General features: G+C 51.1%; 1 protein-coding gene across 1 annotated transcript in view; it reads right to left on the minus strand.

Moving 5' to 3' along the window:
- The window catches only part of TMEM260 (transmembrane protein 260), a 34373-nt gene extending 22271 nt beyond the window's left edge, over window positions 1-12102 (minus strand). The window contains exons 1-5 of the mRNA XM_066998321.1: window positions 11977-12102; window positions 11533-11638; window positions 8193-8438; window positions 3838-3869; window positions 2933-3084 (exon numbers count right to left, since the gene is read on the minus strand). Coding sequence (XP_066854422.1) covers window positions 2933-3084; window positions 3838-3869; window positions 8193-8438; window positions 11533-11638; window positions 11977-12102 — 662 coding nt within the window. The remainder of the gene's footprint in view (window positions 1-2932; window positions 3085-3837; window positions 3870-8192; window positions 8439-11532; window positions 11639-11976) is intronic.
- Between the last annotated feature and the right edge of the window lie 2916 nt (window positions 12103-15018).

The raw sequence follows: 15018 nt of genomic DNA on the forward strand, positions 1-15018 counted from the left end.
TAATTGGTTTACTTTGTAAACTTGCTATGCTTTGCCTCCCACAGTAAAACAAATAAATATTTGTTTAAGGAAACAATCATAGAGTCGCACTCGCTGCGTCCTACAAACATAATGCAGCTCGCCCGTCTTTCAAAGCGGAGACGAATTATTTGCATCAGTTACAAGCAGTCTGAGCAAACTCTTTGTAAATGCCATTTTACGATAATTACAAGCGATTTCTTAAGACTGCGCGGAGGGGAAAACCATATTTGATAACTAATTCAAAGGAGCAACGCACTCGTTCGGGGATAGTCTGGATTACTGACAAAAGGGGCTTTTTTTTTTTTTTTTTTTTGCATCGGCGCGGTCCAACGCAACTTTGCTTTGAGAAGCACGAGCCGTGCTTCAAAACAAATGAAGCAGGAGCCGGGGCTGCTTCCTATCGACCCCGCGGAGCATCCCACCGCCGAGTACCTGGGCGAGGAGAAAGCTGGTTAAGGGATAAACGCGCCGAGCGCCGTTCGGTCCTAATCCCGCACGCGCAGCCTTGCCCTAAATAACGCCCGATTGCAATAACTAATCGGGAAAAGAAACTGTCCTGACCCGCCGGCGACCGGAGTCGGGAAATGGCACTTAAACAAACGCCGGGGAAAAAAAAAAAAAAAGGGCTAAAAGGAAGAGATTTACTGTACGCAGAGGCTGGGAAACGCGGAGAAATCCCCCTCCCCGCCCCGCCGCGCTGGTAAACAGCAACCGTGCCCGGCTGGTGGGTTTGCAGGCAGAAAAGAAAGGTTTTAGAGGTTAAGTTCAGGTCAGACGACAAATGAAATTGTAACAGCCCAAGTGACATTGTATAATGTCTTCTTCCACTCAATCAATAGGGCACTGTGAGCCCCATTACCATAGAGATGGCTTCCTCCCTTCTGAAGGGTGTCTATTGTTTGACGAGAGAGATTTGCCACTTGAACCGTGTTGCTCCCAAAGGATGTGTACTTCATCAATTATTTGTGCTCCTAACATCTACATATTTTCATATTAACGTCCCCAGCGCTCGCGCGGCAGAAGGAGCGGCCGCTCGTTTTTTTTTTTCCTCTGCTACTGAAGGGCTTTCAGGGGTCACCCCGGCAGCTAAATTTTAATTAAAACACCCAAATGCGGCAGGATTTGATAGCCTGGTTTAGAGCCTTTGTGGGTTCGTGCAATCCTGGTTAAAAACAAAACACGCTGCCTTCAGATATTTAAGGCTTCCAAGCAGGCGGTGCCAGCAAACGGCTTTCAGAAAGATTTTTTTTTTAAGTGGCAAGAGAGAAGAAACTTTTTTTGCCAAATGAACGTCTTAAATGAATTAATTTTAAGGTGCTTAACAGGAGAACCATACCGTTGTAATTTGTAGATAAAAGTGACCCGCAACACCTTACAATTTATTTCAAAAATCAATCGGTGCAAGGCTGAATAATTGATTGTCAGTCTCTGACTTACACCTATAAATAATTTTCTGCAAGTCCTAACAGCTTCTATCAGCTCCCAGTCCCAGGACTGCTGGTCTTCCACGCAAGTTTTATATTTGACAGGAGGAACATCTTCCAAATCCAATTAAAAAACAACAAAAATAATAATTAAAACCTCTAGAAGCGTAAAGAAAACCCTCAAACTTGGCTTGCCGTTCCCCCACTGCGTTCCCATTTCTCTAGCGCAAGGATCGCATCCGTGCCTGGCACAAAAGGGGCATGTAAGGAACTGTCGCGTGCGACTTGAAACTAAAAAGCAGAGCACAGTGACCGTAATAATGGGAACAACTTTAATTGAAAATAAATAAATCAGAACCCAGTAACTCAAAATATTTAGCAGCTCTGTGCAGGAAGTCTGGAATATAACCAGAGCGGGCTGTGCTCGGCACCGCACACGGCAGGGCACCACGACGCCCAGCTCGCCAAATACGCTTTGCAATACAGGGTGTTAAATTAAAAGACGCTGCTTTAATTACATGTAAACCCCAACAGTGAAATCGCTCCCTTCCAAGGCAGCAGTCCACGAGACCTGCTGCTGCGTGCGCAACGGGACCCAGACAGCAACTCCTTTTTAGCCAGGGAAGATGCACCCGGACAGACCCCGCAGAGGGTTCCTGCTCCCACCCGACTTTAAGGGGGCTCGAGGCCCTCAGGGTGCACAGGATCTGACCCCCCCATGAGTCCTGATTTTAATTCTAGCTGCACCCACCGCCTGGACAGGCTTCCCCGAGGGGTGACGGGGCTCTGCTGGCTGGGGGGGAAGAAAAGGGCTTTTCCCCAAGCCAGCAGAGCGCGCACCACTTTGTCCTTCAGGACAGCATCCCCAGCCCCCTGACACAATTTCGGATTTCAGTAACAGCCTGGAAAGGCGCCCTATTTCCCCCCCCCCGTCAGAGAACATTAGAAATTGTTTGTGCGGGTTGCAATAATCCTCTCCGATCTGGGTCAGGAGGAGGTTACGAGCGGCGAGGACTCAAGCATCAAAGCAGCCCCCCGGGGGTCACCGAACCCCGGCCGGGACCGCGCGCGCCTCCCAGGGGCAGGGGTGCGGAGGCGGCCGGGTACCGGGTGCTGCGGGTAGGGTCCTGCCTCTGCCGGGAGCTGCAATTAACTGGAGTTCCCGGTTTAGCCGTAGGTGAAGCTCATCTTGTTAATTCAAACGGACCATCTGCATCTTCGGAGAACGACAAACTTCATTAGTTCTGCTTAGTTAGCCCGACGGCCGCCGCGCGATAATGAGCCCGAACAACCTGTCACGTCTTTGTGAGGGGAAGGGCGCACTTTTTATTATCACTATTACTATTAAAAAAAAAAAAAAAAAAAAGAGGAAGCTTTTGTGACGGAAAGAAGGTCAAAGCCAGATTAAACCGCTGCGGAGGAAGCGGCTCCGGCGGGGGCAGCACCCGGACGGAGGGGACCACCCGGGGGCCACCCGGGGACCATACCTGAGCGCCGTGTAAAAGAGCAGGGAGGCGGCCGCCGCTCCCAGCACGCCGCCGAGGAGGTTGACGCGGGATGCAGGGGTCCCACCGGGCAGCAGCCCCAGGGCCAGCCGGGCCAGCAGCGTGAACAGGGGGTAGCCGGGCGGGTGGGCGACCTGCGGGCACAGAGGGACACGGGGCTGAGCGCGGCACGGGCGCGGGGACGGCGGCATCCCGGCACCGGCCGCCCCCAAGCTTGACCGAGCCAGCACCGGTAGCGGGACTCTGGGAGAGGCAGCTTTTTCCCCCCAAACGAAGGGTTTCGTGGCAATTTTCACCCCCGCAAATATTTCCCCCGCCGGATCGGGCGGCGGGCGTCCCACCCCCGCGATAACGAGCGGCCGAGCGAAAAGAGGTGACACGTCGCGTTATCGCGCCACAAGCCGCCTGTTGTTTGGGTTCGCGGTATATTAGGGTCATTCAAAAAGGCTGTTTGGGGAAAAAAAAAAAAAAAAGCAGATTCGGAACTATTTTATTGGTTAGCAAGTTGAAAGACCACACTGCTATCGGATTACCACCACGCTGACAGTCCTAAGGTCTTGCCTAAAGGGATCATGCACCATAATAAAGTTTATTAAATAATAAAACTTATTAAAATTGTTAACCCGATTTATTTTATTCTCCCCAGCTTATACAAAATTTGGGTTGATAATAAGCCAGCTACTGTATATACAGTAAAGCCTTTGCTTTATAATTTAGTTTAATTGGATTTAAAACTTGAAGTAAATTGTCGCGTGCTGTACTTATAAGTTAGTAAAAACTGTGGTTTGAAAATAAATTAATCTACTTTACTCCATGCTTAATTAAACTTCCTTAATTCCTAAAACTGTTAATGAGAGCATTGATTAAACAATAAAACTAATACTTACTCCAAGCTCATATGCGGCTGTGATCAGCTCCCCTGTGAAAAAATAATGTAAAACCAATAATTACTATTAGGAAATGACACTCCTCCAAAGTTTTCAAAATCCAAACGCTTGCATTGGGGTTTTGCATTAATTTGACTGGATAAAACTGTAAATCTGTAGAGATTTAACAGCATGAAATTTTCTAAGAATATTTTCTCCCTCTGATGTCACTGCACAAAATATCTTTTGTGTGTTTTCGCGAGACTTTTACCAACAGATAAGCGGAAGCACAGGTGGGTCTGGCTCAAGAACGGCCCGACATCCTCAAATCGCAGACATCGGGGTGTGCGTGTGAGCTTTTGGTTTAAAACCAATCGATTCAACAACTCCAGCGCTGCAGTTTGCAGCGCTTATACAGCATTGTCCCTTAACAACAGGCTCTTTCTCATTAAAATAAAAATAAAAATGCAGCTTTGTGTTTTTAAAAGGGGCAAAACCGAGCCCTGTGCCTGCAAACGTGTACGCGGGGACGCTGCTGTTCCTCGGCGCTCCGGCAATCCCTGCAGCAGTCGCTCTGCCAGTGGCTCCGTACCTGTCGGGGTCCCCGCGCTCGGCTGCTGCCCCCGTTGCGCAAAACTGCTCCGGTTTTGCATTTCGTTTGTGTTTGACACCGGGACGAGCACAACCGCCACGAAGCGATCCGTGTCAGCGCAGCGGCTGGTAACGCCTGGCGTTCGCAGAGCGCTCCACGCTGAAGCATTTTGCAGCGGTGCCCTATGAAATACGTCCAACGCGTGCAAACGCGTTCGAGGACGGGCACGACAAAAGGGGCAGCGAAATTAAAAATTACGGCTGGCGCACAACAGAAATGGCAGGAGGAAAGGTCCCCCCTTCGTCTGCCGCCCCCCCTTGAATTGCACCATCTATTTCTGCCGTCGCAGAGCCTCGTCTGGCTGCTCCCGTTCATCCTACAAGTGCCCAGGCGCTCGGGGCAGCTCCGTCCCACCGCGGGATGGTAGAGCTGCAAAAAGAAGGGCGTTGGTGGTTTCGATGCTGAACGGACAGCATTTTGGTTTCTGCTTCTCTACCACCCAGCCTAAAGGATGGGGACTGCGCAAACGGCACCGTTAACTTTCAGTCTTGACTGACAAAAAATGACGAGGTTTGAAAGGATGACACCAGTCAAGCCCCAACTGCTGCTCCCGACTGCCATAAAATCGTGGCCATCATCCCAAACGTGCGAGGAGCCCTGGGGCTTCCTGCTTGAACACCTCTCCAGGGTGGATTTTACCCCGCTTGCAAACACCGGCTACTTTTATAGCCCCTCTATTTGAAGGAAAAGTTTCGACCCATTGCAAGAGGCCCCCAAAAAGCGGATGCAATGGGAAAGCCACCCCGAGCTCAGCCGGCTCCGACGTGGCTTGTGGTGGCGGACCCCAATGGGAGACATTCGGAGGTGCCATCCCCGCGAGCAGCTCCAGAACACGCCCTGCCCCATCCCTCTTCTCAATGCATCCTAATTTTTTCCTACCGAAACCCCTCGGGAAGGTGCAGCCACCTGCCAGGCATCAGGCGTGGAGGAGCCGCCAGGGGCCGAGCAGCTCCCGGCCCTGCCCGCACCGAAAGGCTGGGTGCTAAGGAAGAAAACCCCAAATTCGGCTTCCCAGCAGCCGACACGTGCTGACATTTCCGACCGTCCAGCTCCAGCCCCCAGCGCAGGCGTTCTGCAAACAGGCCCCAAACCGCCCAAAAACTGATTTATCCCCGGCGACGTTGGGAGCTGATGTCTGAAACATCAGAGGCTTTTATTTTTTTCCCCCCTTTTTTTTGAACTTGAGTTTATTTGATCCCTTTTTAAGCTGTTTTTAACGTCTGTGGATGTTCCCAAACGAGCTCTAAAACTCACTCTCGTTTCTTTATTGCAGCGCTAAGTAACACGAGGAAGCTGCCAATGGAAACACCTATTGCCTTTCACATTTTAGGATTATCGCAAGCTTCGGGAACAATTAAAAATATACGGATAGCTTAAAAAAAAAAAATATAACGGGCTCCCTGCCTGAAAGCAGATACAGCAGATCCTTAAGCACCTCTTTACTCGCACAAGTAGCTTCGGTGATTTCGGTGGCACCAGCGTGAGAGCAGTGCCCATGGGCTGGGTCCCCCCCGGTGCTGCACGGGGGCTCCTCAGACCATGAGAAACGAGGGGAATAACCCCAAAAGCCACATTGCAAGGCGGCGGCACGGCCGCCGGCTGGGAAAAGCCCAAGAGGGCAGCTGGGATGAGCCCATCTCTGTTCAGCTTCAGCAGACGGACGAAATGCAGGCAGCAGGCTCGGAAAAAAGTGCAAAAAAAATAGGGACCAGGACAGCCTGCGCCCCGCTCCGTTCCATTTGAGGCGTTTTTTGGCATCCCGGAGGCACAACCCGAGCTCAAGCACAATCCAAAACCGGGTTCCTGGCTCAGCACAGAGCCGACAGCTCCAGGCAGAGGCACCACGCGTTTTAACGGGACCGTGCTACCCGTCGGGGAGCGCTTCGACAGACAAAAGGGCAGGAGCTGTAAAGATATTGACCGTCACGTATTAACTGGTGGGACCAGAGGGAGCAAAGACGGCCCTTAAAAAAAAAAAAAAAAAAAACATTTAGGGCCTGCCTATTTATTTATGAGGAATTTTATGCACAGCTTGGATCCGAAATGAGACATGGACAGAGCTGGGATGGGGTTTAAGAGACCTGGGACGGGGTTTAAGGGACCCGGGATGGGGTTTAAGGGACCTGGGACGGGGTTTAAGGGACCCGGGACGGGGTTTAAGGGACCCATTCAACTCCTTACCATATGGAAGAGGGAAAGTAGGTCTGGGTACCTGCCCCATGAGAAAAAAATACATCAAATCATCCGCTAAAACATCCAAAGCACAGCCCCACGCATGCTGCAGCAGCACGGATTTTTTTTTTTTTATACAAGACTAAGGCAGCGAAACTGCAGAAGGACCAAGCTGAGGAGTTTTCTCTTTGGGAAACCCCAAGGGGGTGAGGGACCCCACAGTGGGACACGATGCACTGACCCCAAGGGGTAAGAGCCCCCCCCCCCCCCCGGTGTGGCTGCAGTGCCCCAGCCTCTGTGGGTGGGCACTTCTGGGCTGGGTGACCACAAAGTGCCAACGCCTATGGGGTGAGCAGCCCTACAGGGTGAGCAGCCCTATGGGGTGAGCAGCAGTGCATGAGACCCTATCAGGGCAAGCACCCCTATGGGATGACAGCAACGCACCAGACCCTATAATGAGATGAGCATCCCTATGGGGTGACAGCAATGCACCAAACCCACATGGTGAGCACCCCTACGGGATGGCAGCAGCGCACTAGCGCTTATACGATGAGCACCAGACCCTACAATAGGGTGATCACCCCTGTGGGGTGACAGCAACGCACCAGACCCTGTCTGATGAGCACCCCTATAGGGTGACAGCAATGCACCAGGCCCTATAACAGGTCGAGCATTCCTACGGGTTGACAGCAATGCACCATACCCTGTAACAGGGTGGCGTTCCTATGGGATGACAGCAATGCAGCAGACCCTATATGATGAGCACCCCTATGGAGTGACAGCAATGAACCAGACCCTATAGGGCAACCACCCTTAGGGGGTGACAGCAACGCACCAGACCCTATATGGTGAGCACCCCTATGGGATGACAGCAATGCACCAGACCCCAAAATAGGGAGAGCATCCCTATGGTATGACAGCAAAAAAACAGACCCTATAACAGGGAGAGCATCCCAATGGGGTGACAGCAGAGCACCAGACCCTATCTGATGAGCACCCCTATAGGTCAACTGCAAAGCATCAGACCCTGTAAGAGGGTGACCACCCTTACAGGGCAAAATCAACGCCCCAGACCCCATAATAGGGCAAGCATCCCTATGGGGTGACAGCAATGCACCAGATCCTATACGATGAGCACCCCTTTGGGATGACAGCAATGCACCAGACCCTATAAGAGGGTGACCACCCTTACGGGGTGACAGCAGGGTGACAGCAATGAACCAGACCCTATAATGGGGTGAGCAACCCTATGGGGTTGACAGCAATGCACCAGACCCCACAATAGGGAGCGCACCCCTATGGGATGACAGGAACGAACCAGATCCTATACGATGAGCACCCCTATGGGATGACAGCAAGGCACCAGACCCTAAAATGGGGCGAGCACCCCTACGGGGTGACAGCGGTGCCCTCCCTCCCCTCACGCTGACCGACCCCACACCCCCAGGCCCACCTCCCCGCGGGGCCGCCCCGACCCCAAAACGACCCCAAAACGACCCCAAAACGACCCCCAAACACCCCGCGGGCGGGCAGGCGGCGCTGGGTACGTTACCCGCGTCCCCGCCGGGCAGCCCCGCCGGCAGCGTGGCCCCGTACACGGCCGCCACGGCAGCGCCCAGCGCCCCGGCAGCGGCGGCGGCGGGCCCCGGCCCCGGCCCCGCACCCGGCCCCGGCCCCGCCGCCGCCCGCGCCCATGCGGCGCCCCCGCTCCCGCCGCTTCCGGCTTCGGCCGCGCCGGGCGGGCCGCACCACTCCGCACCCCCCCCCCGGTGGAGGGGGGGATGAGTCGCCCCTCCGCCTTCTCCTTCCCGCTCCCCCCGCCCGCCCCCCCACCAAATGATATCGTTAACGGAGAGTCGGTGGGAAATAAGCGGCGGTTAGAGTCCCGGTGGCCTCCTGCAGGCTTTGCTCTGTTACTCTTTCCCCCCCACACACCCCCCCTCTGAGGAGACTTGGTACGGCCGGGAAGGCGGGGAGCGCCGTGCGGCAGGGCGCGACCACCGCGCGGCTTGGGGGGGGAGAGGGGGGGAGCGGGGCGAAACCACCGCGGAGCGGCGCGGGGGGGGGAGCACCTGTGGGCGGGAAGGGCGGGGCCGCCTCAGGCCCCGTGCGGCCTCGGGCCGCCCCGCGCCGCCATCACCTCAGGCGATGGCAGCCGCCAGCCCTGTGCTCGGGCTTGTTCTGAGGCGGAGCCATCGCTGTCCTGCCCCAACAGCAGCCCCAGCCACCAAATTTTAAATATTAATCCCTCACATACAGCCCAGTGAGGGCTTCCTCTTCCAACTGATGTAAATCCAGAGCGAAGCCAGCTGGGCTCTGAAAAGTGTCACATGCAAAGCCCTACGTCTTCCCACCCCGTGTAGTTCCCAAAGCATCCTTCCACATGTAATGCTCAAAGTACAGATGTGTATTGTATAAATAATAAAGCTTTACGCCCCGGGTGGGGTTATGCGAGGTGCCGGTGACGGAAAGGATTGAAGGTGACTGTAGAATGTTAAAAAGACCGAATTAAAACTACTCTCGCAGTGTGGGAGTAGTTAAAGAAGGTAAATAGCTTCTTGAGACCTATCGATAGAAGGCTAAAACACATCCATAGAAATCATTATGGGATTGTACAAAAGAGCAGCGAGGCCATACCTGGAGAATTGAGACAGATTAAAGAGAGGCTTTTGAATACAAATGAAAAAGGTATAAAAGAGGGTAACGAGGATAATAAACAGCCTTATGGATTAGATCTAAGTGGAGATGTTAGAAAATGAGGTTTGCATTTATAGAAAAAAAAAGAGCAGGATTAAGGGTCGACACGACTGAAAAACAGCACATCAGATTTTGAGGAATGGAAAAGCTGGTGCCGGAGGGCCCTTTTGAAACGTAACGAGCACACACACACACAAAATAAAGGCATGAACTGAAACCAAGAAAGGTATTAGGGGAATTTAGAGAAGGCCTTCTTACACCCTGTTGCTGGCGCGTACAGAGACGGCAAAAGAAACCGCGGCGTGACCCTCTCCGAAGTTAATGGGACTGCCTGGAGGAGCTGGTGGTTCGGGGCATTCAGGGTACAAACGGCGGCTGAGCGAGGCTGGGCCGCATGGCCGCCTTCCACCCAGAGGGAAACTGCTCGGCGCTGCGGTGACCGAGCGAGCTTCAATGTACTCGACTCGTTGGCAGGTTCCTCGCCTTGTTGGCTGAGGTTCATCGGGGAGAAGAAAAAGATACGTTGCGATCCTCAGCCAGCCATTGTCACTATGGTAATGAGAGGGGTCATTGTTCCCGCACCCGTTGGGGCTGCTAAAATGTAATTTTAGCAGCAAAGTGCACAGTCTGTTTGTGAAAGCAGGCTGGTGGCGAGGCTCTTTATCCAAAGCGCGGCTTTTTTCTTTGCGGCATTTTTCTTTCTTTGTACTTGACTTGGAAAAGGCATCCAAAGACAATGTTAGCCATGACTGATTACAATTATATTGAGGGGGGAGGTAGCAATTTAAACGTGAATATGGAAACGTGGAACAATGTCTGGTAATAATATGGTGAGGACAAACTATTCTTTAATTGTCCTACAAGTTGTTTTATATCTTTGTCGTGCAGAAACTGGAACTTTTAGGGTGCCGGTGACAAAGTACTTTGCTCTAATATGGTAGGGCAGGCTCACAACAGCCTTTATCTTATTGAATAACTACCACCGTTTCAAAGGGCAGGATTACAGACACACTTCATGTTGGCACAAACACTTTAAAGAGTGCATTTACATTTTTCTTCTGTAAGCAGAAATCTGTCAGTTCATGAGATTTGACTTCTCCTTCTTCTCCAGGAGTAACCCAGAGGGCTGACCAAGGCAAGAAGGACATGCAAACCTTCTTTTTTTTTTTCTGTTTTTCTTAGGGGTAGTGTGAGCCAGGCAGGTATTTTAAATTGTTTTCATTCATGCTCTAAAAGTTGAGAGTTGCCCAAATCCACCCCACCACAGAGCAATGAACAACAAATCTCTGGGCTTTCTCGAAGCCTTGAGGATGGGCTCAACAGCATTAATAATAATAATAAAAATAAATTAAAAAAAAAAAATAGAAAAGAAAAAAGTATTCCTGAGGGGAAAAGCACTAGGGAAAGTGAAAAGCTTTTGAATTTTTGAAAGCTTTTTGATTTATTGGAAAATAAATAAATAAATAAATAAATAAACCAACCATCACCTGGAACTTGTAGCACGAGAGCATACTCTAGTGGTAAGTAAGCAGAGAAAGTGCTGGTGGTTTGCGCAGTCTGAGAGCTGGGTGTAGATGGTGAGACGCCCGCTGCCTTTCAGGGGGAGGCTTAGTCTCTCCTATCTCCTCCTGGTTTGTGCTCCGCTCAGCCTGACAGGAAATACCCAAGGCAGGCAGAGAAAATAAACAGGAACTTCTAAAGTAATTTAAAAACAGAGCTGGAGAACATATCTCCAAAAATGGCTGTGTGCTTAGAGAGTTGTCTTTGTATTGGGCTCTGTTGCAGATTTACCCCTGAGAGACGCAGTTTAGAGGAAGCAGGAGATAGGAAAAGGGAGAATAATACTTAAAGCAAATTCTCTTCACCCATGGCAGTGTCATTACAAACTTGAATGAGCACAGTTATTGCAAATAAATAAAAACAATAGACCAGAACCAGTTTTACATAAGAAAATACTGAAATACTGTTCAATTAGTCCTAAGCTTTAGTTAAACCTTTTCTTTTGCCCATCAGGTGATAAGGTTAATACAGAAAGCACTCAACTGCTGTACTTGTGTAACAACAGTCAGCATCCATTTAATGAACTTGCGTGTATACACATTTAGCAAAGCCTCAATATTGTCAGCGCTGGACTGGCACAGAATTTTAATGGCAAAGTGGCCAGCCCTTGTCTTAATCGTAAACAGTGTCCTTACGGAAGAAAAGCTCGTCCTCGCGGGGAACATTAGCGATACCAATAAGCACCGCTTCTGTATTTAAACAAGAAGTTTGGCAGTATTTCCACTGCCGATATACGCCTGCCTGCAAAGCACAAAGGGGGAGATTATGATACTTTTATTTGTTCTTAAGTGGCTCGAATAAGCTGCGTTTTATGACTTCTTGCTTTGAGGGGGAATGGGAAGACCAGGCTTGTGCCCGCACTTAACCACAGCAGGGCTGGGATAGCTGGACGTGGTGCAGAGGGCTTCCCGGCGGGACAAGCAGCATGCATGTTCCAGCAAGGATCCCCTGAGCCCCATCGCGGGGCGGTCACCGTGCCTGTCCCACAAGTGCACGCGTTTGGAGTTACTGGGGGGAGCAGCTGCATCTCATCCGGTGGTGGGTTTGGCCCAGGGTTGACCATGAAGACCAAGAGCTACCGAGGAGAAGCTGGGACATCTGCAGTCACCCAAGCACTCGGGGACCTGTGCAATACAGCACACAGGTGGCTCGTTGTAGTCGCCCTGGTGGCACTCTCCAGCGCCTTTTGAATCTTTTGAATCCATGCCCAATTTAGATTAAAGAAGAAAAAAAAAAAAGGTAAAGGTCTCCCAGATGTTATTACATTATTATATTCACAGCCATTTCGTGCAAAGCAGCTGGGTGGAGGTGAGACGCCCGAATCGGAGTCTGCAGCGGGAGGAAGGAGGAACGCAGCTGAAATGCGGTCTGCTTAGCAGTGGCCAGGCTATCCGCGGAGCAGGGTGGTGGCATCATGCTGTCCTCTGGCATGGGGATGGGACCTCGGGGACTGAGGTTGGAGGGCTGGGGGAGCCTGGGGGCTCAGATCCAAGGGAAAATAGGCTTCATTGGCTCCATTGCTCGCAGGACAGCTTGCTCGCTATTTCAAAAATCAGTTTCATTTTCTTCCCCAAATAATAATAAAATTAGACTGAACCAATATCCCCATGCAGATCTTGTTTTTCATGATTTGCAACTTTATAAAACAGGCTTTCTTCTCTCGCAAAAGACCTCCCGTGCCTGCTTGCTGCCGTTCTTAGCGGCCTTCCAGCTGATTTTCTGACACACCGAGCAGTCACAGATCCCATTTGTCTCGGCTGGTTTTCCCAGAACTCTGACAATCAGCTCTGTGTTTTCACACCTGATTTCCTTAAACTTATTTATTTATCCCCGTGCCTTAGTGGTAGGCTCGGGTCTGGTGCCTGGTGTGCACAGTGACTCCGCACTGGAGGCGCAGACCTCACCAGTGCGCCTGGTGCACCACATGAGGGCCCCGTTCCCTTCATCCCCAAACCCCTGGATTACTCTGATTGGGACTTGTAAGAAGGGTAGTATGCTGGGAACACCTTTTACCACCACAAAACACATTTAAATGGTTTTCATCCTTCTTTTTCATTACATGTGCCAGAGGTAAATAGTCATCTTGTGCCTTGGCGGCCAAACTCAGCAGCCTGGCCCGAGGAATACCCAAGCACGGCACGTATCTGAAGACCTGCAATAGCAGATGATGCTTCGGATCTCCAGTGCTTCCAGCTCTCATTTTGTCACCTGTGCTCTCAGTCTGGCAGCATCCCCACAGCTCAGGCAGATCTCTGTGCTCCTTAGGTGGTTTTCCAAGCAGAGCGCCTGGACGTGCTCCGACCACTTGTTCCTGGGTCTGCACGGGTCCCGCGGCTGTTCTCCTTAGAGGTCAGGAAGAACAAAAAAAAAAAGAATCGAGATATTTTGGCTCCGTCTCCATTTCCTGCAGAAGGCCAGGCTAGGAAACAGATTAAATGGATTACCTTAAATCCAGACTAAATCCTGGCATGAACCCAGACCTGATTTGCCCATTCATGGCACCAGTTACTCAATGTCCATGTGGCCAAAGCTTTGCATGAGCAGTCCGTGCTCAAGCTAGCTGCCTTGTGGAAGACACTGTGGAGGGACCCCAAATTCAATTTATCTGCTGAATCGTGGCTGTGGGACGTCACCAGAAGGATCCATGGCCCACACAGCAGAAGAGCAGACGAGGAACACGCTGCCCAAGCTGCCTACATCTGAACTAAGGCCACCACTGAGCGCACGTTAAAGCACAGCCTGAACCCAGGTCTCCTCTCCTTGAAGCCCGAAAGCTTGCTTCAAGCTCACACCTGAGCGTCAGCTCATAACCCTGTAAGGTGGCCATAAGGTGATCTGGGGAACGGGCCTGGGTTTAAATACAACCTAGATCTCCATCAAAGGTGCTGCCAGAGCTTTTGCTGCTGGGGCTGAAAGAGAGGGTTGCGTTTATTTCTGTATGTCAAGCTTTCAGGAATGAGAGAACACCAGCACAAAGCTTAGATATGCTGCTCTGGGGCTTGTTGTTACAACAACCTTTAAGCAAACGTGGTTGGGTTTGTTATTTTTTTTTTTCCCACCAGGTCATGCCTCATGTGATGCCTTAGATGACTGGTAATTTTGGAAATAAACCCAGGAAGGTTTTCATAATCAGAAGGAGCTGATGAACATGCTGGAGGCTCGCAGGTGGCTGAGACGAGAGGCTGCAGACTCTGCAAATGAAAGGGAAACCAAAGGCAGGGCCCCAGTAAGTTCTCACATGGATGTGGCTTTCTAGGAATGGAACTGGGAAATTTGAACTGGTCCCATGGAGACCAAAAACTTCCAGTTTAGCATTGCCTAATCCTGGGTCTCAGGTAGAGTGATCTTACCCTGAGCATCCTTTTAACACCAAGCAGGTGTTGACAATCAGATCAAAACAGCATTTAACATAAAGCAAGAGGCCGAAGCAGAATGTACTGATGTTTCCTAGAACTGTTATTTCAGGGGTGGATAAAAAGAAACGATATCCAGGCAGGGTATTTCCTGAGACCTTCAAACCCCTTGTTACATTAAGTGAGAGGGAACAGCTTCTACAGCCTCCTCCTCCTCCTCCTCCTCTTCTGCATCTAAGAGCCCAGCAGAGGGTGACTGCAGCGTCTCGTGGTCAGCAGCCCCTACAACGTCTGCTTTTACATTAATGCACCCGATGTTGCCACCGTTTATAATTTACGAGCCGCAGACTTCTCTTCCACTTTCTGTGGCCCGGTATTTTCAAGCTCCCCACAAGCCAAAATGAGAAAAATGCATCTCGTTTTTCCAAGGCCAGAACTGCTGGTGCAGAAAATAGCCGAGTGCTCGGGACTGAACTCTGCGTCTGCTTACACTGGGAGAAATCCAGCATCCCTCACTGCCTTCGGCTGATTTACTCCAGATTCGCGCTGACAGAAAGCAGAATTTGGCTCTTGCTGTTTTCTGATGGCATTAAGGCCTTTAAAGAAAATCCTACAAAAGATTTAGCCGCAAACAAAATCTCCTGCCTCCCACAAATCTGCCTGAACCTGCGCTGTGAAAGGAGCTGGAGGATCTTGCAGGGGACAGGGGACTCTCCAACAGGGGCAGCTGTGCAGATATTTGGGCGTGATATTAGCAGGAAGAAGTGC

Source organism: Anser cygnoides, chromosome 5, assembly GCF_040182565.1.
Source record: "Anser cygnoides isolate HZ-2024a breed goose chromosome 5, Taihu_goose_T2T_genome, whole genome shotgun sequence".
Taxonomy (NCBI): Eukaryota; Metazoa; Chordata; class Aves; order Anseriformes; family Anatidae; genus Anser; species Anser cygnoides.